Raw genomic sequence first — 24,777 nt, forward strand, 5'->3', positions numbered from 1 at the left:
ACAGTAGTGACCAAAAATGATTGGGACGAGAATGAAAAATGCTGGGCTCAGAATGATAGTCTGTTCTATTTGGTAACATTCAATTTGCAAAAGTCATGAGCTAAAAATGGAGTGATTGATGAGCAAAAAAATAAAACTATGTCCCATTTTCATACACAGGAAGACCTCAGTCGGGGGGAGGCTGTGGCAAGTGGCAACCAGGAGGTCGACCAACGCCCTCTTTCTCCTCCTCCTGCAACAACTACAGGAGCCCAGCCACAGCCTCGAAGGATGCCTGGAGGGAAGTGCCTAAGGAAGACGAGAGAGTGATGGCCTGGATTCAGTCTGGTCGGAAAGAAGATGCAGCCTCTTGAAGAACCACATCCTGTGGAGATAGATGGCATCTGATTTTCCTGATCTCTAGGACTTCTGGACCAGACTTCTCTCCCTGAGATATATACTCCTCGGGCCACCAATTTTTCTTTTTCTAATTAGTTCATGTCTGCCCTGGGGGCCAAATGCTGCACCAAAGTAACAAGTTTCTCCAGCGCTGCCTTCCTCTTTTTATTGAGACCTAAATAAAGGTTTTTTTTGTTTGAAGAAATACTTGCGTATGTGTTTTCCTTTCAAAGGGCCAGTTTATTTGTGAGCAGGTAGGTACATTTCAAAAATACAAAGTGAAATGAATAACAAGGGGTAACAACACTAAACAACCTCCTGTAGATTAAAAAAGAAAAAGAAAATATAAAAAATATAATAATGTTGTTGTGGTAAGTTGAAACCCAAAACACACCCCAAAAATGGAAAGATGAGCAAACTGTCAAAAAAGGAGATGTTTAGGGAAAAAAAAAATACAGTCAAAAAAGAATAAACAAAATATAAAATTGTGTAAATGTGACAAATTCAAAAATTGTATTGCCGAAATGAGTAAAAAAGAGTGAAATACGTTCGGGAGAAGTGTGTGTGACTATGAGCATCAAAAGAAGTTCCTTCTTGCAGCATTGTAAAGAACAAGAGAATGCGCTTCATGAAAGAATTTTTAACATTGCAGCGTGACAAATGTGCTATATCGCTTACGAGCAGTAGTTTTACCTGAGCGAGCGCTTCCATGTTGGAATTTGATTGTGAGCATGCGTGGCACCTTGTCCGTCGGAGTAGGCTACACATGATCGGAGTATGTCCGATCGGAGCATTTTGTCTGAAAATATTTCCGGCAAGTTGGAAAAGTTGGTCCGACGGATATTCCGACGGAAACAGTCCGATGCAGACCACACACAGTCGGAATATCCAACAAAACGCTTCAATCTGAAACATTCTGACGGAATCTCCGACCGTGTGTACAAGGGCTTAGATAGAATGACAATTAACAAGCACACAGATCAGTATTACACCAAAGAGTTCAGGTTGACCATTGAGAATCCTAGCCAAGGAGAGTGGGTATCCCAGTTTTAGAAAACTTTTCCAACTAAGAGATATGTTCAACAACCCAGAGTGGGGAGTTCCCCAATCCACATCTAGCTCAAACCCCCAGACATTAAAGGACATGGTGGCCATAGCAGACCCTACCATTGAGGATATTATTGCTGCAGAAACCGGGTTCTCAGGTGTCAACTTGTGGCTTGAGTGGATGAGGTGCAGTGCAGGCAAACACAATAAGACCAATTGCTATGTGTGTGTGGGGTGGGGGGGTTGGGCTAGACCTAATTTAGGAACGGTACCCCTGAACATATCCCCCGAACATGAGACATGTTTCCTCAGCCTGTGTACCCAAACAATTTTTTTTTCCACAAATAGAGCTTTCTTTTGGTGGTATTTGATCAGAGTGGCAGCTTTGAAAAAAAATATATATATATTTTTTACTTTTAGCTATAATACAGATCCAAAAAATATATTTGAAAAAAATCACATTTATTCATCAGTTTAGGCCGCGATATATTCTACATATTTTTGGTAAAAAAAAAAAAGGCATATATTGATTGGTTTGTGCAAAAGTTATCGTGTCTACAAACTATGGGATAGATTTTGGGACTTTTTTAAAATAGTTTTTACTAGTAATGGCGGCGATCTGCATTTTTTTAGTGGGACTGCAACATTGCGGCAGACAGATCTAACACTTTTTGGGGACCAGTGACATTATTACATTGATCAGACATTGACAGGGAAGGGGTTCCCTAGGTGTGTTCTAACTGTAGGGGGATGGGCTTACTGGGACATGACAGATCACTGTTAACAATCACTGGGAACAGAAGATCTCTGAGATGTATAAAGATGGCAGCTGGTCGGCAAGTGGTTAAAGCGGAGGTCCACCCTAAAGTGGAGCTTCCGCTCATTGGAACCCTCCCCCCCTCTGGCGCCACAATTGGCACCTTTCAGGGGGGAGGGGGGTGCAGATACCTGTACAGTACAGGTATCTGCACCCACTTCTGGCATAGATATCTGCAGAAGGTTTTCCGCAGAATATACGCCCCTTTCCGAAGGTCCCCCGCTGTCTGCTGGGAAACGCACGGATCCCAGAGACAGCGGGGACCATCCTTATTGCGCAGCGCGACTCGTGCATGCGCAGTAGGGAACCAGGAAATGAAGCCGCAAGGCTCCACTTCCTGATTCCCATACCCAAGATGGCGGCGGCAGCACCCGAGAGACGATCGAGAGATCGGCTTCGGGTGCCGACATTGTGGGCGCGCTGGGCGGGTAAGTGTCATTATTTTTAAAGTCAACAGCTGCAGTATTTGTAGCTGCTGGCTTTTTAAAAAAAAAAAAACGGCGGACTCCCGCTTTAATTACAGGCTTTAGTCTGTTGAGATATGTCTACTAATGTTGAACATCTAGAATTTGCAATATTTGCACTCTTCTTTGCAGAACTGCTCAAGTTCAGTTAAATTTGAGCCAATGGCTCCCACTGCTGTCTCAGTCAATGAGGAGAGAGACCAGGAACAGCCGAGGCTCTCCTGCACACCACTGGATTGAGAGGAGGTTCAGGTAAGTATTAGGGGGGCTGGGGGCAACACACAGGTTATTTGGCTTCATAAATAAAATGCATGCAGGTAAAAAAAAAAAAAAAGTCTGCCTTTATTACCACTTTAACCACTTGGCCACTGGGCACTTAAACCCCCTTCCTAACCAGACCAATTTTCAGCTTTCGCTGCTCTCACACTTTAAATGACAATTACTCATTCATGCAACACTGTACCCATATTAAATTCTTGTCCTTTTTTCACACAAATAGAGCTTTCTTTTGGTGGTATTTAATCCCAGCTGTTTCTTTAAATTTTTTGCGCTATAAATCAATAAAGACTTAAAATTTGGTAAAAAAAAAAAAAAAAATCGTTGTTTCTGTTAAAATTTATTGCAGAGTATTGGCAAGTATTGGCAGAGTATTGGCACTGAGCAGCGCTGTGGGTACTACAGATCCAGCCCATAGCTCTGCTACAAGCGATCTATCCCCCTCACACTGTACAGATCGGTACAGAGAGGGGAGGGAGGAACCGGCATCATTACTTGACGTTGGTTTATTTACAAGTGATCGCTCCGTCATTTGACAGAGCGATCACGTGGTAAACGGCCGCTACCACAAATATTTCCGGGAGCGCGCCGCAAGAACAACATTCTGGGAGGACACCCTCCCAGAATAAGCCAACTGTGCTGTAGCTGTCTTTCGGCTATGGTCTGATCGGCAAGTGGTTAACTGCTTGCCGACTGTCTCAAGCCGATATACGTCGGCAGAAGGGCTTGTACAGGCAAATTAACGTACATTGCTCTTTAAGAGGCAGCCGGCGGCGCGTGCACATGTCAAGTTCCGTGAGTCGGGTCACGGGTCCCACGGACTCGATTGCCACAGGGATACTGCGATCGTCTCACGGAGAGGAAGAGCGGAGAGATGCTAATGTAAACAAGCATCTCCCTGTTCTGCCTAGTGACAGTGTCACTGATCTCTTCTCCCTTTGATCAGGAGCAGAGATCAGTGACGTCACACATAGCCACACCCCCCACAGTTAGAAGCACTCCCCAGGACACACTTAACCCCTTAACTGCTCCTAGTCCTAGTGGTTAACCCCTTCACTGCCAGTGTAATTTACACAGGAATCACTGCATTTGTATAGCACCGATTGCTGTATAAATGACAATGGTCCCAAAAATGTGTCACAAATTTCGGATGTGTCTGCCATAATGTCGCAGTCACGATAAAAATCGCTGATCACCGCCATTACTATAAAAATGCCATAAAACTATCCCCTATTTTGTAAATGCTATAACTTTTGCGCAAACCAATCAATAATCGCTTATTGTGATTTTTTTTTTCACCAAAAATATGTAGAAGAATATGTATCAGCCTAAACTGAGGGGGAAAAAAGTTTTATAAATTTTTGTTGGGGATATTTATTATAGCAAAAAGTAAAAAATAATGCGTTTTTTTTAAATTAACACTCTTTTTTTGTTTATAGTGCAAAAAATAAAAACAGAGGTGATCAAATACCACCAAAAGAAAGCTCTATTTGTGGGGGAAAAAAAGGATGTCAATTTTGTTTGGGAGTCATGTCGCACAACCGTGCAATTGTTAAAGTTAAAGCGACGCAGTGCCTAATCGCAAAAAGTGGTTTGGTCAGGAAGGGGGTAAATTCTTCCGGGGCTGAAGTGGTTAAAGAGGAACTGCAGTCTGCTCACATAATAATTTGAACGATTTGTAATAAAAACATTTTTGCCATTCCCTCCAACCACTTTATTCCTTTCATTTATATATACTGTGATTCTGTATTTGTCATAAAACCCCTTGTCACTGCAGTAGGTGTGAACAGGGCCTTATAAACGTTACCGGGATTGTTTTCTTCTTCCACTAATAGACATTCCTCACAGCTGCTTTCTAACACAAGACTCGGGAGAAGTTCCACACTCGGTGTATGAACAACTACAGAGGTTGCAGCACCAGCAGGTTACCATGGCTAGGTATGTTACAAATCATAGAAACGCCCCAACTTGTCCCGCCCATTTCCAGCATCCGCTCTCTCTGTGATTGGCTGAGGCGCACTGTTCCTGCACATGCAGGGCGGGCTAAAAGAGTTAACAATTAGCGATTGGTTATCTATACCGTGCTTCGGCGAAAGGTTGGTGTTATTGTCCAATGGAAGGAGAGTAGGCGTGGTCGCGTCTTTATTTCCTAATAATGACTTCCTGCTTTGTTGGGCTGCCTCCTGACAGACTTGTATCGTGCTTCCTGTCATACATTCCTTCTAGTGGTGATTGTCAAGGTAACTGGTGTACTGTCCGTCACATTGTGCGGTGTCCTGAGAGGAGCCATTATTAATGACGATGACTGTTTTACAGATGAGCCCCTGGGACCCGGCCGTCGTGGTCCCTATGTGTGGGACGGGGGTCCTCGTGACCTCTGTGGCGCTGGAAGTGTTGTATGTCCTCCTGTCCAATCCGAGCGGTGCTCAGCTCCCTCTGCTGCTCTTCGCCTCCTATCTCCTCTTCAATGTGCTGGGGAACATGCTGAAGTTTGTCCAGACTAATGCCACCATCGCAGGGGTCTTCCTGGAGCATGACAATGTGGGCCAAGGATGGCTGTAAGTATCATCTTTGCTGTCTCATATTTGCAGCACGCTAAGCTTACTCTACACAGTCTCACCTTCATTACTAACCTCTTTCTCAGGGATCTCCAAAGGGCCAATTTACTGCCCTTCTGAGTTTAGGGGATGGTCAGACTGTGGCCGGGGGGGGGGGGGGGGGTAGTAGCGTCCCCATCGCTGGTGTCAGCGGGGGGGGGGGGGGAGTAGCGTCCCCATCGCTGGTGTCAGCGGGGTGGGGGGGAAGTAGCGTCCCCATCGCTGGTGTCAGCGGGGTGGGGGGGAAGTAGCGTCCCCATCGCTGGTGTCAGCGGGGTGGGGGGGAAGTAGCGTCCCCATCGCTGGTGTCAGCGGGGTGGGGGGGAAGTAGCGTCCCCATCGCTGGTGTCAGCGGGGTGGGGGGGAAGTAGGGTCCCCATCGCTGGTGTCAGCGGGGTGGGGGGGAAGTAGCGTCCCCATCGCTGGTGTCAGCGGGGTGGGGGGGAAGTAGCGTCCCCATCGCTGGTGTCAGCGGGGTGGGGGGGAAGTAGCGTCCCCATCGCTGGTGTCAGCGGGGTGGGGGGGAAGTAGCGTCCCCATCGCTGGTGTCAGCGGGGTGGGGGGAAGTAGCGTCCCCATCGCTGGTGTCAGCGGGGTGGGGGGGAAGTAGCGTCCCCATCGCTGGTGTCAGCGGGGTGGGGGGGAAGTAGCGTCCCCATCGCTGGTGTCAGCGGGGTGGGGGGGAAGTAGCGTCCCCATCGCTGGTGTCAGCGGGGTGGGGGGGAAGTAGCGTCCCCATCGCTGGTGTCAGCGGGGTGGGGGGGAAGTAGCGTCCCCATCGCTGGTGTCAGCGGGGTGGGGGGGAAGTAGCGTCCCCATCGCTGGTGTCAGCGGGGTGGGGGGGAAGTAGCGTCCCCATCGCTGGTGTCAGCGGGGTGGGGGGGAAGTAGCGTCCCCATCGCTGGTGTCAGCGGGGTGGGGGGGAAGTAGCGTCCCCATCGCTGGTGTCAGCGGGGTGGGGGGGAAGTAGCGTCCCCATCGCTGGTGTCAGCGGGGTGGGGGAGGAGTAGCGTCCCCATCGCTGGTGTCAGCGGGAGGGGGGAGGAGTAGCGTCCCCATCGCTGGTGTCAGCGGGAGGGGGGAGGAGTAGCGTCCACCATCGCTGGTGTCAGCGGGAGGGGGGAGGAGTAGCGTCCACCATCGCTGGTGTCAGCGGGAGGGGGGAGGAGTAGCGTCCACCATCGCTGGTGTCAGCGGGAGGGGGGAGGAGTAGCGTCCCCATCGCTGGTGTCAGCGGGAGGGGGGAGGAGTAGCGTCCCCATCGCTGGTGTCAGCGGGAGGGGGGAGGAGTAGCGTCCCCATCGCTGGTGTCAGCGGGAGGGGGGAGGAGTAGCGTCCCCATCGCTGGTGTCAGCGGGAGGGGGGAGGAGTAGCGTCCCCATCGCTGGTGTCAGCGGGAGGGGGGAGGAGTAGCGTCCCCATCGCTGGTGTCAGCGGGAGGGGGGAGGAGTAGCGTCCCCATCGCTGGTGTCAGCGGGAGGGGGGAGGAGTAGCGTCCCCATCGCTGGTGTCAGCGGGAGGGGGGAGGAGTAGCGCCCCCATCGCTGGTGTCAGCGGGAGGGGGGGCGGGAAGGAGTAGCGTCCCCATCGCTGGTGTCAGCGGGAAGGGGGGCGGGAAGGAGTAGCGTCCCCATCGCTGGTGTCAGCGGGAAGGGGGGCGGGAAGGAGTAGCGTCCCCATCGCTGGTGTCAGCGGGGGGGGGCTGGGAGGAGTAGCTTCCCCATCGCTGGTGTCAGCAGGGGGGGAGAAGTAGCTTCCCCATCGCTGGTGTCAGCAGGGGGGGAGAAGTAGCTTCCCCATCGCTGGTGTCAGCGAGGGGGGCGGGGAGGAGTAGCATCCCCCATCGCTGGTGTCAGCGGGGGGGGGGGGGCGGGGAGGAGTAGCATCCCCCATCGCTGGTGTCAGCGGGGGGGGGGGGGGGGCGGGGAGAAGTAGCATCCCCCATCGCTGGTGTCAGCGGGGGGGGGGCGGGGAGAAGTAGCATCCCCCATCGCTGGTGTCAGCAGGGGGGGGGGGGCGGGGAGAAGTAGCATCCCCCATCGCTGGTGTCAGCGGGGGGGGGGGGGCGGGAAGGAGTAGCGCCCCCATCGCTGGTGTCAGCGGGAAGGAGTAGCGTCCCCATCGCTGGTGTCAGCGGGAAGGGGGGCGGGAAGGAGTAGCGTCCCCATCGCTGGTGTCAGCGGGAAGGGGGGCGGGAAGGAGTAGCGTCCCCATCGCTGGTGTCAGCGGGAAGGGGGGCGGGAAGGAGTAGCGTCCCCATCGCTGGTGTCAGCGGGAAGGGGGGCGGGAAGGAGTAGCGTCCCCATCGCTGGTGTCAGCGGGGGGGGGCTGGGAGGAGTAGCGCCCCCATCGCTGGTGTCAGCCGGGGGGGGCGGGGAGGAGTAGCTTCCCCATCGCTGGTGTCAGCAGGGGGGGAAAAGTAGCTTCCCCATCGCTGGTGTCAGCAGGGGGGGAGAAGTAGCTTCCCCATCGCTGGTGTCAGCGAGGGGGGCGGGGAGGAGTAGCATCCCCCATCGCTGGTGTCAGCGGGGGGGGGGGGGCGGGGAGGAGTAGCATCCCCCATCGCTGGTGTCAGCGGGGGGGGGGGGGGGGCGGGGAGAAGTAGCATCCCCCATCGCTGGTGTCAGCGGGGGGGGGGCGGGGAGAAGTAGCATCCCCCATCGCTGGTGTCAGCGGGGGGGGGGCGGGGAGAAGTATCATCCCCCATCGCTGGTGTCAGCGGGGGGGGGGGGGCGGGGAGAAGTAGCATCCCCCATCGCTGGTGTCAGCGGGGGGGGGGGGGGGGGCGGGGAGGAGTAACGTCCCCATCGCTGGTGTCACCGGGGAGGCGGGGGAGAAGTAGCGTCCCCATCGCTGGTGGGGGGGGGGGGGGCGGGGAGGAGTAGCGTCCCCTTCGCTAATGTCAACTGGGAAAGGAGTAGGGTCCCCATCGCTGGTGTCAGGGAGTAGTATCCCATTCAAAAATAGATGGGCTCCAATCGTACCTCCCTGAATTGCATGTGATTGGAACAGGAATCTCCCACTAAGATGAGGAATTCCCTTAAAGGGATTTTTCTCACTTCCTGTTTTGGCTATGGAACAGGAAGTGAAGGCTAATCTCCCCGATGGGACACGGGCAAATAAAAAAAGAAGCCTGACGGGTTATAACAATCCTTGAAGTGATTGTAAAGGATCTTTTTTTATATCTCATACTTACCTCATCTGTTGCACTGGATTTGCATAGAGCAGCCCAGATCCTAGTTTTTTCGGGTATCTCGCCATAGCTCCTGGCCCTTCTTTCCTACGGAGTGCCCCCACAGCAAGTAGCTTGCTATGGGGGCACCTGAGCCGAGCTGTTGCTCTTTCTGTCCATTCAGACATGGAGCCCCGACCCGGCCCTGCCCATTCTCTCCTGATTGGCTGACTGATTTTCGTTGACAGCAGTGGGAGCCAATGGCGTCACGCTGTTGTCTCAGCCAACTGGGAGGGGTATCCCGGCCAGATGAGACACTTGTGTAACATCACTGGACAGAGAGGGAGCTCAGGTAAGTATGGGGGGGGGGGGGGTGCTGCGGCACACAGGTTTTTTATCTTAATACATAGGAATGCATTAGGATAAAAAAATATTCTGCCTTTACAACTCCTATAAGGCAGGCATACATGAATGGAAATTCTGATGGTTCAGCTGGGACATGCCAAATTGTGATCCATGTATGGGCAGTCTGGTTTTTAATAAAGAGTACCAATGCTTTTCCTCAAGTATTCGTCGATACTGATACCTATTTTTATATATTGTTATTTATTTATTTTTGGTGGGGAAGGGGTATTATTGTTTAGGGTGGGGAGGGGGGGGGGGGTTGTTTTTGTTTACGGTGGAGAGGTGTGGATGGAGGTTATTGTTTAGGGTGGGAGGGGGGTTATTGTTTAGGGTGGAGGGGCGAAGAAGGGGGGGTATTTGGGAACCCACACACTCAGAATGCAGGCTGGAGGAGTGCGTTGCGCTCAGAATTCAGGGTTTAGGGGTCTGTGTTGTGCTCAGAATTCAGGGTTTAGGGGTGTGCGTTGCGCTCAGAATGCGGGGGTGGGGGGGTGATGTGAAGGGTGGTAGAGGACACTGCTATGGGGATGACCCTGCCCGCAACAGTGTCCTCTACCCCTTTCACATCACCCCACCCTCCATCCTGAGTTGTTTCCTCCCAGTCTCCACTGTTCACTGATGACGGCAGCAGAGGAGGTTGGAGGCGGAAGGGAGAGAGAAGGAGAAGGGCAAAGAAGGTGCGGTGGAGCCGCAGAGGAGGCTTGAGGCTGGGAGGAGAGACAAGGTCCGGTACTTAGAAGGCAGGGGTTGGCAGCGCAGGAACCTGTTTATGGTCTACTTGTCACCTGCCTGCGGTCAACAGGTGGACTGCGATGGACGGGTTGTTGACCCCCTACACCCTCCCCACTCTCCCAGTCTCCACTTTACTTGCCTCCATGAGCTGTTCCTGCCCATGCAGCTGGTGAAGCAGTATGAAGATTTGAAATTCCCACTCTTCTTCCCCTTTTTTTTTGTAGGACTTCCAGGATGGATCAGTGTGATTCTGATTGTTCAAGCAATCATGTGCAGGTGCTAACCAATCAGAATTGCTCTGATCCATCACACATGACAGCTCACCACCCCAAGAGTTAAGTACAACCGCGTCCAAGGGGATGGGGAGAGTGTACGGTGTCCATTTTTTTTTTCTGAAAGGTAATATTGCACTTTACGCATAAAAGTATTGAAAACGAGGTTAAAAACACCCATGTTGTATGTGTATGTATCTCTATCAGAATTGAGTCCATCATTCTGGCCTAGACCATATGTAAAAAAGCATCCCAAAGAAAGAAAAGAAAAGGGCGGCATACTGAATGATGTACACATTACTAATTAGTAAAGTATAACCACTTTATTCTAGTAACAAAAGTTTTAAAAGTGGTAAATGACTATGGTCTTTAAATTAGAAAATTGCTAATATATATTTTAGCTAGCCACTGATGGGCAAGCCAAAATCACACATGTAGGACATATACAACAGCATCGGCAGAGCTGGTATGCATGGCAGCCAGATTCTCAGCGCTAGCCAATTCGACCAGATGGGCCCTATGGCTAAAGACATGGCAGGGGGACTGCGCTTCCAAAGCCAAACTGTGCGGGATCCTGTTTACAGGGGACCTGCTGTTTGGGCCAGGATTAGAGGTGCTGGACCGTACAGCGGACAAAAAGAAGGCGTTTCCGCTAAAGCGGAAAGCAGCTTGGAGTCAGCTTCAACAAAATAAAAAGAGGCAAAGAGACATAAGGGACATAAAATCCAGTTTCTCAACATCCAAGGCAGATAACCAAAGGAAACCTTGGGTCCAGAGAGGGAAAAGCAAGGGAGGAGTGATTTTTCATCCTCCTGAGCAAACCCGTAATAAACAATGAAGTCGTCTTGGTGGGAGGAAGACTGGGGACCTTCATCTCACAATGGGGAAAAAATCTCGTCCAATCAGTTTATTTTAAGGACAATAAGAGAAGGGTATTTTCTAGAGTTCTCAAAATCGCCCCCAAACACTTTACACCACCAAACTTCCAAAAAACTGAGAAAAAGCCAGAGGGTTAATGAGGTCCATAAAGGACCTCAGAAAACAAGGTGTAATCATCAAGGTACCAAAAGAAGGACACTGCTTCTACTCCCACATATTTGGAGTACAGAAACCCTCAGGAAAGGTCAGGTCAATCCTCAAACTCAAACCCTTAAATCTATCCATAACTTACAAAAGATTCAGAATGGATTCCATATACTCAGTAAAGGCTCTGTTACCCCCAAACTGTTATATGGCTTCACTAGATTTAAAGGACGCATACCTACACATACCGATGCATCAAAGTTGTCAGAAGTTTCTAAGGTTAGCAATAGAAACAGGAAAGGAGACCTTACACCTTCAATTCCAGGCTCTACCCTTCGGCCTATCATCTTTGCCCAGAATTTTTACAAAAATTCTAGCGGAAGCTCTGGCACCATTGCAACTAAAGGGCATATCCATCATTGCCTATTTAGATGATCTTCTCCTTTTTGCAAAAACTTCCAGGAGGTTATTAGAAAACCTCAAATGCACAAGGACATTCTTAGAAAGTCTAGGTTGGTTGGTAAATGTAGAAAAATCAAACTTACAACCCACGAAACAAATAAAGTATTTGGGATATATAATAGACTCAGTCCAACAAAGTTTTTTTTTTTACCCAAGGAGAAAATAGGGAAAATTCAAAAGGAAATAAGAACAGTGCAGGCCAATCTACCATGTTCAATAAGAAAAATAATGTCAACACTGGGGTTGCTAACATCTGCAATCCCAGCGGTACAGTGGTCAAGTCTACATTTTCGGCCATTGTAGATGCTCCTATTAAAGATATGGGATCACAGGCAGGAGTCGCTGGATACACAGGTGTTGGTACCAGCAAAGGTGAAAAAGACCCTATGGTGATGAAGAAAGGCAGAAAACATAAACAAAGGACGGCTATGGATCCTGCCCATTTCCCAGATCCTAACCACGGACGCAAGTGGCACAGGGTGGGGAGCACATTTAGACTCCCAGATAACACAAGGGACTTGGGGGAAGCAAGAGTGGACGAGGTCATCCAACTGGAAAGAGTTGAAGGCAGTATGGTTCGCACTTCAGTGCTTCCAGAAAGAGTTGAGAGGACATCATGTACAGATCACATCAGACAACTCGTCAGTAGTGGCCTACATAAACAAACTGGGGAACCAGAAGTGGAGCTCTATGGTCTTTAGCAGAAGAAATCTTGAAATGGGGAGAGAAAAACATACTCCCTTTTTCAGCAGTCCACTTAAAAGGGGATTTAAACAAAGTGGCAGATTTCCTCAGCAGGAAGAAAGTAAGAGAAGGAGCTTGGGTACTAAAACAGGAGGTATTCAACCAGATTACAAAAAAATGGGGAATACCTCAGGTATACTTATTTGCTTCAAGGGAAAGCAGGAAAGTTCAAGCATTCTTCTCCCTGAGAAGGGAGGATGGTGCGCTCGGAATATACGCATTAGCGCAAAAGTGGGCATTCAGCAAATGTTATGCCTTTCCCCCACCAGTGCTACTACCAGCAGTAATAAGAAAATTACGTATAGAAAGCACATCATTAATTCTCATAGCACCTCACTGGCCCAGGAGACCGTGGTTCTCTATGCTCAAAGAACTCGCCATAGAGCCCCCTTGGTTGCTACCAGTCGAGGAGGACCTACTATCCCAGGGCCCAGTGTACTGTCCACAGGTGGAAAGGTGGAAATTAGCCACCTGGTATCTGAGGAGCAGCTGCTAAAAGCAAAAGGGTTCTCAAGCCGTTTTGATAGAAACACTGCTGAAAAGCAGGAAGGTTGAGACGCGTAATATATACCAGAAAGTATGGAAATGTTTTAGCAGATGGCGCACAGAGAACTTCAAAACACATAGCTCAGTATTAGTCTTAGAATTTCTACAGAGTTGTGTAGACAAAGGACTAAGCCTAAGTACGTTAAAGAGTCAAGTGTCAGCACTGTCAGTTTACCAGGAAAGAAGTTTAGCTTCAAATCCATGGATAATCAGACTCTTTAAATCCGTGAGCAGAGTCCAAAGTGGGACCTGACACTAGACAGGATTTCTGCCTAAAGTGGCCTCAAGATTTCATAGAGGACAAGAAATTGTGTTACCATAATTTTGTCCAAATCCTTCTCAGGAACAAGAAGTAAAATTCCATAATTTAGATGTCCGGAGATGCATCTTACATTATTTACAAGCAACAAAGACAATTAGAAAGACGGAGTCTTTATTTTATATTCTGGAGCTAGGCTAGGGCACAAAGCTTCAAGAAGCACAATAGCCAGATGGCTAAGAGAAGCCATAGAACAGGCTTACAAGTTAGGAGGTATGCAGATCCCAGAGGGAATCAGGGCACACTCCACGAGGGCAATGGCAGCGTCACAGGCAGAGAGAGCTGGAGCAACACCAGAACAGATTTGTAAAGCGGCAACATGGTCCAGTTTTACCACTTTTGTAAGACACTATAGAGTGGACTTATGGTCAGCTAAAGATTAGACCTTTGGACGCAAGGTCTTGCAAGCTGTGGTCCCAGCCTAAGGGTAAGTGCTCGGTTATCCTCTCAGGTGGCTGTCCTGAAAGACAATTAGGGGAAAAATGAAGTTGCTTACCGGTAACGTCCTTTCCCAGAGTCTTTCAGGACAGCCGGGTACCCACCCATATGTAAACAGGAAGATCCCATAGCGTAATATGTCTCAAATAGGTTTATTTATGTTTAAAAAAGGGCTACTTACAACAATGCTGAAAACGACAGGCAGATCAAACAATGTCTATGTGTCACTTCCGGTTGTTCCTTAATCCAATAACTTCCCCTCGGGATTGCTATGGGATCTTCCTGTTTATTCCCCGCTTTCATTTGCAGTGGATGAACGGGCGAACTAACCAACTGGGAGCCATTATTGCAATACAGCACTCTTAAGGACATCATCCCTGGTTACCACACTCAGGAGGACTCATTAGAAATATCTGAGTGGCATTTCTTACCCATTTAGAGGTAAGCGCATGTGGCGCACACGAAGAGTACACAGTGGATGTCACCTGAAGAGTTTGTCTGTCACATTTCTACACACAGTACTTTTTGCACTAATTTGCACGTTTACTGTTTATGGATGGACTTTTATGGGTATCACTACTCAATATAAATAGGACTGTATTGGTACACCTACACACTTAAAGGCGTACTCTGAGCTGGGCCTGCCTGACACTGCTCCTGAGACAGGATGGGATAACATCAGGTAAGGCTGTGTTTGTGGCAATGGACAATTGGTCAGTCTGCATTATTGACAATGGTCAGTCTGCCGGTGTTCTACCCTTGCTACAACTGTATATATGCCCCCAGTAATCACACCATTAAATTTCTATCTAAAACTTTGGACAGTTTTTGAGGAGGTTCCGGGAAGGTTTACTGGTGGTGGGAGGGGATTTGAACATTACCTTGGACCCCAGTTTAGACACCTCTTCGGGGAAAACCTTTGTGTCTCATAAGGCTTTAAGGCATGTTAACCGCTTACTGCGGCAGAAGGGCATGTATAGGCAGATTAATGTACCTGTGCGTTGCCCTTTTCAAGAGGTGGCTCGTGCGTGCCGCCGGGAGCTCCATGACCACGGGCCTCATGTCTGGGGATACCCGCAGTTGTCTCTCTGTGAGGAAGAACAGGGAGATTCTAATATAAACAAGCAAAAATGTGTCAAAATTGTCCGATGTGTCCGCTATAATGTCGCAGTTACGATGAAAATCTCTGATCGCCGCCATTACAAGTATAAAAAAAAAAAAAAAAAAAGATTAACAATAAAAATGCCATAAAACTATCCCCTACTTTGTAAACGCTATAACTTTTGCGCAATCCAATCAATAAGCGCTTATTGCGTGTGTTTTTTTTTTTTGTTTTGTTTTTTTATCAGATTCTTTTGAGATATGGAATGGGACTAGGCAGGGATGCCCATTGTTCCCATTATTTGCTATGGTGCTGGAGCTCTTTCTACGAACAATTAGGGGAAATAGGAGGATTATGGGGATTTGTATTGGATCAACGAAACATAAGATCTCTGTTTACGCAGATGATCTGTTGTATCTTTCCCCGAGAGTGTTTGACGGGACTGATTTGAAATAGACGGGTTTGGCCTTATATCTAATTTTAAAATAATGAGAAATCAGTGTTGATGCCAAGCCATGTGCCTGTGAGGATGAGGACTGCTCTGTAGCTCTGTAACAATTCTTTCCTTTTTGTTTTGTGCCTCGATTTTCTATATTTGGGGATTTATATCTCTTCAGATGTAAAGTGTCTATATGTTTTAAATTATGGATCCTTGGTGGTATCTATATTAAAAGACTTGAAGAATTGGAGAAGTCCTACTCTGACATGGTTCGGCGGGGTAAACGCGCTTAAAATTAGTGTAATCCCTAGACTTGTTTATGTTTGACATACAGTACCCTTAACACTCGCACAGACATTTTTCAAACAAATACGAAGGGCTTCCACAACCTTTGTGTTGGGAGATAAACACCCTAGGTTGGCATATGAGATTCTGAGGAGACAAAAACGGGAGGGTGGGGTGGGACTTCTGGATATAGTGTCTTATTTCAGAGCAATGGCCCTGGTTCATAATATGAACTGTTGCCATGACTCTGCTAGTAAACTTTGGGTGCCTCTGGAGAAAATACTAGTGGGTAAGAACCTTGGATTCCATATAGGGAGCCCCTTGGATTCCATATAGGGAGTTATCAGAATATGCTTCACCATTGACGAAAACAACATTATCTATCTATTTTGGAACAGAATGAATAGTATGGGAAAGTTAATTTATAATTTTACATCCGAACAAATTAAAAGGGTGATGGGGGCAACACACCATACCTTTTTAATAAGTTCCCATATACAGGAGATGTACAAGATGGTATCATAAACTGGTTCGATTTGCTCAGATTTACCCAACGGCGGATGTTATTTGCTGGAGGGGATGTAATCAAAGGGGTTAATTTCTTCATTTATTGTGGCATTCCCCAAAGATTAAAGTATTCTGGGAGGCGATGGCTCCTTGGATTAAGAAAATGACATTTTAGACCTCTAGAACCCTCCCCATTACATTTTCTCTTTCATGGGATGCTATCATCTGCAGGGTTTTATAAGGGAAGTGTTCCACACCCGCTAAATGCAGGTAAAATATTGATACCTAGATTTTGGAAACAGTCTGGATGTCCCACTGTAATGGATTGGAAGACAGAGGTGGAAAAAAAATAATGGAAGCAGAGAGATGGATACATATGGTTAAGGACCAACAAAATACATTTAAAGACGCATGCGCAGGATGGCTGTACTACTCAGAAATGGGGGCGGCTTAAACCCGATGGGGGATAGTGATATATATACATACATACATACATACATACATACATACACACATACACACATACACACATACACACATACACACATACACACACACACACACACACACACAGTGCCTTGCGAAAGTATTCGGCCCCCTTGAACTTTTCAACCTTTTGCCACATTTCCGGCTTCAAACATAAAGATATCAAATTTTATTTTTTTGTGAAGAATCACCAACAAGTGGGACACAATTGTGAAGTGGAACGAAATCTATTGGATATTTTAAACTTTTTTAGCAAATAAAAAACTGAAAAGTGGTGCGTGCAAAATTATTCAGCCCCTTTACTTTCAGTGCAGCAAACTCACTCCAGAAGTTCAGTGAGGATCTCTGAATGATCCAATGTTGTCCTAAATGACTGATGGTGATAAATAGAATCCACCTGTGTGTAATCAAGTCTCTGTATAAATGCACCTGCTCTGTGATAGTCTCAGGGTTCTGTTGAAAGCGCAGAGAGCATCATGAAGACCAAGGAACATACCAGGCAGGTCCGTAATACTTTTGTGGAGAAGTTTAAAGCCGGCTTTGGATACAAAAAGATTTCCCAAGCTTTAAACATCCCAAGGAGCACTGTGCAAGCGATCATTTTTGAAATGGAAGGAGTATCAGACCACTGCAAATCTACCAAGACCTGGCCGTCCCTCTAAACTTTCAGCTCAGACAAGGAGAAGACTGATCAGAGATGCAGTCAAGAGGACCATGATCACTCTGGATGAACTGCAGAGAACTACAGCTGAGGTGGGAGAGTCTGTCCATAGGACAACAATCAGTCGTACACTGCACAAATCTGGCCTTTATGGAAGAATGGCAAGAAGAGAGCCATTTCTCAAAGATATTCATAAAAAGTCTTGTCTAAAGTTTGCCACAAGCCACCTGGGAGACACACCAAACATGTGGAAGAAGGTGCTCTGGTCAGATGAAACCAAAATGGAACTTTTTTGCCCACAATGCAAAACGATATGTTTAGCGTAAAAGCAACACAGCTCATCACCCTCAACACACCATCCCCACTGTCAAACATGGTGGTGGCAGCATCATGGTTTGGGCCTGCTTTTCTTCAGCAGGGACAGGGAAGATGGTTAAAATTGAGGGGAAGATGGATGCAGCCAAATACAGGACCATTCTGGATGAAAACCTGTTGGAGTCTGCAAAAGGCCTGAAACTGGGACGGAGATTTATCTTCCAACAAGACAATGATCCCAAACATACAGCAAAATCTACAAAGGAATGGTTCACAAATAAACGTATCCAGGTGTTAGAATGGCCAAGTCAGTCCAGACCTGAATCCAATCAAGAATCTGTGGAAAGAGCTGAAAACTGCTGTTCACAAACGCTCTCCATCCAACCTCACTGAGCTCGAGCTGTTTTGCAAGGAAGAATGGGCAAGAATTTCAGTCTCTAAGTGCAAAACTGATAGACATACCCCAAGCGACTTGCACCTGTAATCGCAGCAAAAGGTGGCTCTACAAAGTATTAACGCAAGGGGACCGAATAATTTTGCACGCCCCACTTTTCATTTTTTTTATTAGTTAAAAAAAGTTTCAAAAATCCAATAGATTTCGTTCCACTTCACAATTGTGTCCCACTTGTTGGTGATTCTTCACATAAAAATTTTATATCTTTGTTTGAAGCCTGAAATGTGGCAAAAGGTTGAAAAGTTCAAGGGGGCTGAATACTTTCGCAAGGCACTGTGTGTGTGTGTGTGTGTGTGTGTGTGTGTGTGTGTGCGTATAATTAATATATATATATATATATATATATATATATATATATATATATATATATATATATATATATATATTAAAGATAATGTTATGCCGAGTAAATTGATACCCAACATGTCACGCTTCAAAATTGTGCCCGCTTGTGACAACAAACCTTTTACCCTTAAAAATCTCAAAAGGCAACGTTTAAAAAATTCTACAGGGTGCATGTTTTAAGTTACAGAGGAGGTCTAGACTTATTGCTCTCACTCTACCGATTGTAAATCTAACGTGTGGTTTGAACACGGTTCTCATATGCGGGCGCTGCTCATGTATGTATGTGTTTGCTTCTGCATGCAAGCTCCCGAGACGGGAAGTGTTTAAAAGAAAATATTTTTTTTGGCACTGTTTAAAAAAAATAAAAAAATTGTGTCACTTTTATTCCTATTACAAAGAATGTAAACATCCCTTGTAATAGAAAAAAGGCATGACAGGATCACCTGTCCGTTTCGATCTGCTCCGATTCGCCAGATGGCTGGGGAACAGGAGCACCATCCGTCTGTTTATTTTTGACAGACGATTGGATGGCGGCGAGTGTCAGTGGACTACTGACATCTGCCGCTCCATAGAGACTGGAGGGTCCGCCTGTCAGTTTTTCAGCTTGTGTGAAAGGGGCCTTAAGCCTCGTAGACATGTTACGGGATTGTCTGTTGACAGACTGTTGTCCTAAAAAATCTTACTGTTAGTACGCTCCTTTTTGACAATTGTCCAATTTTCCGCCAACAAATGTTGGATGACAGGCTAGTAAACTTTTGGCAGATAACGGTTTGATGTCAGATTTTCGTATGGTCAGGACACAAATCCGTCAAACAAAAGACGAAAGTACAAAAACAAATGCTTGGAATGGGTGCTTGCCAAACACAAAATTAGCAGAAGGGGCCCAAAGGGTGGCGCTCAAGAGCTGAAATTCCTCGTAGTACGTCACTACGTTTTGTTTGTGGCATGACAATTGTGTACCATTGGTATGCAAGACAGGATCCTGGCATGTGCCGTTTTGACAAAAATCAGACGCTCGGTTGGCCATCAATCGTACCATGTGTATGAGGCTGTTTGATCTCTCCTTCTGAAAATGCTAGTGCACTGGATGTTGAGTTCATCCAGTGGTTGCAGTACATTCTATGGCAATATTTTGCAAGTATGATATTTGGAGTTCTGATTTTCCGACTCTCATGCTTTTTGGTCAGTGTCTCAAAGTAGCCAGATAGAGCCAGGCACTGGCATTTTCAGAAGATCAGTAGTGAAAACCCCATATTTCTTTCAGTGCAGGTTTTAATAGAACCATCTACAAGATGTTTTTCAGCTCCTTATTAACCGCATTCCGCCCGCCGTATAGCCGAAATACGGCTGCAGAGCGGACACTAACTGCCGGGAGGCCGTTCCTGAACGGCCTCCTGTTTACTTCCGCAATGCGAGCACGCATCGGGGAAGTTCTGTGCTCGGACACAGCCAGTCACAGATCGCTGTAAACGGCCAATCACAGCGGCCGTTTACAGCGCGATTGGCGTGTCCAATGTGAGATGATCTCATATGTAAACATATGCGATCATCTCCTCACACTGTGAGAAGGGAGAAATCAACGGCTGCAGCGGCTGTAAGTTTAAAAGGGGGGAAAAAAAGTGCCATCCTCTCCCAGTGCCATCCTCCCCAGAGCCACCTGTCCCCAGTGCCACCTGTTAGTGCTATCTGTTCCCAGTGCCACCTGTTGTCAGTGCCATTTGTCCCCAGTTCAATCTGTCATCAGTGCCACATTAGTGCCACCTGTCAGTGTTCCATGCCATCTGTTGTCAGTGTCACGCGTCATCGGTGCCACCTTTCATCGGTGCCACGTGTTATTGTCCTGGTGCTCCAGGGCCTTCAAAAGTGTAATAGGTAGTCAACAAGTTTGGATGTGTAATTTTATGCTCCTAGAACATGTGACGGCGCTCCCTGCATGTTAGGCCTCTCTATGTGGCCAGGCTGTGAAAAAGTCCCACACATGTGGTATCGTAATACTCAGGAGGAGTAGCAGAATTTTTTTGGGGGTGTCATTTGTGGCATACACATGCCACGTGAGAGAAATTAACCTATTACAATGACAATTTTGTGGAAAAAAAAAAATCTTCATTTTGCAAAGAATTGTGGGAAAAAATGACAACATCAAAAAGCTCACCATGCCTCTTACTAAATACCTTGGAATGTCTACTTTCCAAAAAGGGGTCATTTGGGGGGTATTTGTACTTTCCTGACTTGTTCGGGTCACAAGAAGTGACATAGTCCACCAGTACATCAGATGTGATCAATTTTGTGCGATTCGCACCACAGCTTGTAGACTCTCTAACTTTCTCAAAGACCAAATAATATCCACTAATTTGGGTTATTTTTACCAAAGACATGTAGCAGTATAAATAGTGGCCAAAATTTATGACAAAAAATATATAATTTGTATAATTTTGTCACACAAACAAAGAAATATGCGTTTTAATTTTTTTCAAAATTTTTGCTCGTTTTTTCATTTATAGCGCAAAAAATAAAAACCTCAGAGGTGATCAAATACCACCAAAAGAAAGCTCTATTTGTGGGGGGAAAAAAAGGACAAAAAAATTTATTTGGGTACAGTGTTGTAATTGTCATTCAAAGTGTGAGAGCACTGAAAGCTGAAAATTGGTCTGGGCAGGAAGGCTGTTTAAGTGCCCAGTAGGCAAGTGGTTAAACTGTTTGTGCACATATTACCAGTCATTTTTCTGACTTGTTTGTATGTTTATTTATTTTAGATACTGCTATACCTGCCAGACACATATTCCACCGAGATGTCATCACTGCTATACCTGCAATGTGTGTGTTCTTCGGCGTGATCACCATTGTACATTACTTGGAAAGTGTGTTGGCTTCTCCAGCTACAGATATTTCCTCTGTACTCTGTTCCATGGGTGGTTGGCACTACTTCTTGCCACCATACTTAATGCGGATATATTCATAGGTCTTCTTCACGAGGGATTAAGCCTCCACAGCTTCTTTCTCCTTCTTATGCCTTGGATGATGTTGATTTTGGGTAAATATGACTTTTTAGTTATAATGAATTATTAAAATAAAAAAAAAAGTAAACATTTTGGCTGAAACTCGTAGGCCTCATTCACACGAACGGCCAAGGAGGGGGGGTAAAAAACAAGCAGATGAGGTGCAGTTTTACGTCCTACCTAAAAGTTTACATACAGACCCTCAGGTCTTGCACATCGGCAGGGCTTTGCTTTATAGCGGTGATCGGCAGGCAGTATAGTCACCAAAGGCAACACCCTTTAGAATGGGGCTGTACTGTAGCTGAGAGCCATCCAGGTCATATCCAGAGGTAGCTATTAACCAGACAGAGGGTATACTAACTCCAGTACCATTGAGTTACAGCTATATGAATAGTATCCCATGTACTTATTCAAAAGAAAGGACATAAGTACTTTTAGCCTACCGAAAAATATTACATTTTCTCAAACATATTAAAGGCATGACTATAATAGGTCAATCACTTAAAAGTGATTCTAAAAGAAACAGTTTTTACCTGCCCTACATCAAGGTTAAAAAAAAAATTGTCACTTGCTGTGCACCAAGCGCCCCACCCCCCGAATATTTGATTCAGTCCTATATCAATCCAGCGCTGTGCCAGCCTTCTCTCCTCTCTCCCCCGCTCTCACAAGCTTGGCTGAGAGCCGCAAGAGCCATTGGCTCTTGCTGCTGTTGGTCAAATCATGCGAGCAGGGGGTGGGGCCATGCCACAGTGTCTTAGTGGGTGCACAAAGCCAGTCTCAGAATCAAGCCAGCATGTCTGTCCCTATAGTAAGTACAGAGCGCACAGAGCAGGTGACTATAAGATGTTTATTATTTTCATTTATAAAACTGCCTTTAAAACCACTTAGTCAAACATAGCTAGGCAACCAGAAATTTTTGAAAAAGGTCAACAGTGGCAGCCCACTTACTTTTTACTGTTGTACTTTAAAACTTGTTGCTTGGTGACATCACAGATAGAAATGTAATGCATGTCGGCCATTAAAGAGTGATCAGACATATGCATCAAGGAACAAAGTTTTGGATTATGAAGTAAACGCCTGAACCAAGCTATCGGGGAAGAGGTAGGGGCCCGCAGGAGCTGTTGCTTTCTTACAGCAAATGTGTGAGCTCTGTGACGCAGGCAGTAGTTTAAACGTGGACCTGGGAAATGCCGTCACCTCAGCATTTAAAATGCTTTTGTTTATCATAAGACGATCACTACTTGGAGGCCTCAGTATCTTCTTTGGCTTGGAACTATGACCTGTCCCCACAATTCATTAGTGACTGCACTACTGTACCTCTGTTGGCTGGTTACATTTTTTTAATTGAATTACTGAATAGTAGGGATAAGAGCACCACTTAGATCTAGGCCAAAATGGAATCTTGCATTTAGCATAGGTTTCCAGTGCACACAGAAAATTCTGTAGCAAATCAGAGATGCAGTATCTACTATGGGATTGATGAACTGGAGCAAAAATCTGTGTTTTATCTTTTGTGGAATTGTCATTGCAGTTTTGTGATGTCTGTATTACTGCATTGACTCAAGACTTACAGATTTTATTTTAGGAGTTTATTCTCTATGGTGTCTATAATATACTGGTGTTATGCAATTGTATTTTCAAATGGCTCTTCTTTTCCGCAGGTCAGGTCAAAGCGTCCACCTTTATATTTGCCTTTGTGGCTGACACTTGTATTGTGGGATTCCTATTCTGCTTTGCATTCCTTACTTTTCATCTCATTCTTCTAAGCCGTGGAACTACTACGAAAGAGTGGTTTGGTGGTCATGCAACAGAATATGATAATGGCTGGAGAAAAAATGTTAAGAACTTCTTAGGAGAGCGATGGTACCTAGTTTGGTTATCACCTTGGATACAATCAAGATTGCCTGGAGATGGTATCAATTTTGAACTTGGACATCTCTCTACTACTGTACCATCCATGAAGTCTACCCAATAGCTTGTGTGAAGTATGTGTGACCACCAGCTCTGCCATTGTTGGGTATGTGATGTATTCAAACCTTACAACTTTAATTCATAATTTTCCACAGGCAATGTAAAATTATATATGTGTGTGTGTGTGTGTGTGTGTGTGTATATAATTTTTTTTTTTTCAAAACCAGAGATGAAGTGCTGAGTAGAAATGATTAAAAGCCAAGTTCACCTTTAGTAAGAAATGTGCACTTATTTACATATTGTTTTAATTTAATTTTTTTACGCAGGACCTTGTAAAGAATTGCACCTGCAATCAGTGGATCGTGGGTAAATGTCATGCTCCTGCAGACATTGCCTTCAGCTCTCTGCCCATATCCCTATATGGAAAGACAGTTGTTGAACTGCTGGAGTTGTCGATGGACTATCAGGGTACTGATTAACATGCTCATACTCCATTAAGAACGACAAGTCAGTCAGCTGCCATTGGCAGACAGGACTTGTTTTTTTGATTCACAGATTCCCGCAAAGCCACGCTGCTTTCAAAAATGTGACAGCTGGTGTAGGAAAAGATTCCCCCACCTGCTGTCACATGGGGAAGCAGGATCGTGTGATTTAAAGTTACAATGATCTTGCACATAACCTAGCAATCCATCATCAATCAAAAATTCTTAAATTTTTGCAATAATGTGAAATAACTTTCAATAAATGTTCATAAAAATAGCGACACAATTCAGTTGAGTACGTGCAAAAAAGTCCATATGTAGAAATAATCCAGTAGTTCAAGATAGTGTCGATGAAGTATCAATAGACTTGACTATTTATCCAATGAGTGAAACTGCTGACACCACACCACAGTGTAGAACTCTCACCTTATAGGCATAGATTAAATGCCTTTGGAAATCCAATAGGATAAGTTTCACTTACATGATCCAGGAACACCAGCATGGTATTATAGATCGAGAAATTCCACCCCACGTAACTGATATTAAGATCCACCTATAAGGTAAATAAGCCTCCGATAGTGTATTACCATAATAAAAAAAGTTTATTGAATAAAAGCAGCGGCAAGCGACCCAAACAGAGACCACAATTTTGGCGTTTCACGCCATCTTGCACGTCACGTCACTTCCCGTCCATGGTATACTCCTACCCTGCTCTACACATCACCTGCCTTCCTCGGGCCCCTGAGGAAGTCACGTGGCGTATTTTGGTTCACTAATGGCGTATAGGACCACCATAAATAAAGGGTTATGTGCTTCTCAACATTACATATTGCTTCATAGATCAGGTGTTGGTAAAGTTGAACCTATCCATTTATTGACCTGCAGCCAAAGAGCCGATGGCATATGGCCACTATTATCTCAGATAATTTTGCAGGGGCAGAGCAAATTCAAAGACAAAGTAAAGCAAGCCAACAGTAACCATTTCGTCATAGTACCCTCTTGTCTTTCTATTGCACTCCTGGAGGTCCCTATAGAAAAAAGTGCAGTGCTAGGCGCCCCAAAAACAACCTTCTGCTGAACTGTAACATGGAGTGTGGGGGCT

The 24,777-nt window shown here is 46.1% G+C and overlaps 1 protein-coding gene across 1 annotated transcript in view; it reads left to right on the plus strand.

Moving 5' to 3' along the window:
- The first annotated feature begins 5,112 nt into the window (after positions 1 to 5,112).
- The window catches only part of ZDHHC24 (zDHHC palmitoyltransferase 24), a 36,401-nt gene continuing 16,736 nt past the window's right edge, over positions 5,113 to 24,777 (plus strand). The window contains exons 1-4 of the mRNA XM_077456592.1: positions 5,113 to 5,222; positions 5,299 to 5,540; positions 21,040 to 21,317; positions 22,944 to 23,299. Of these exons, the coding sequence (XP_077312718.1) occupies positions 5,299 to 5,540; positions 21,040 to 21,317; positions 22,944 to 23,257 (834 nt within the window). The 5' untranslated portion in view covers positions 5,113 to 5,222 and the 3' untranslated portion in view covers positions 23,258 to 23,299. The remainder of the gene's footprint in view (positions 5,223 to 5,298; positions 5,541 to 21,039; positions 21,318 to 22,943; positions 23,300 to 24,777) is intronic.

Source organism: Lithobates pipiens, unplaced genomic scaffold, assembly GCF_037356315.1.
Source record: "Lithobates pipiens isolate NorthernLeopardFrog02 unplaced genomic scaffold, aLitPip1_a1.2 Scaffold_10, whole genome shotgun sequence".
Lineage (NCBI taxonomy): Eukaryota > Metazoa > Chordata > Amphibia > Anura > Ranidae > Lithobates > Lithobates pipiens.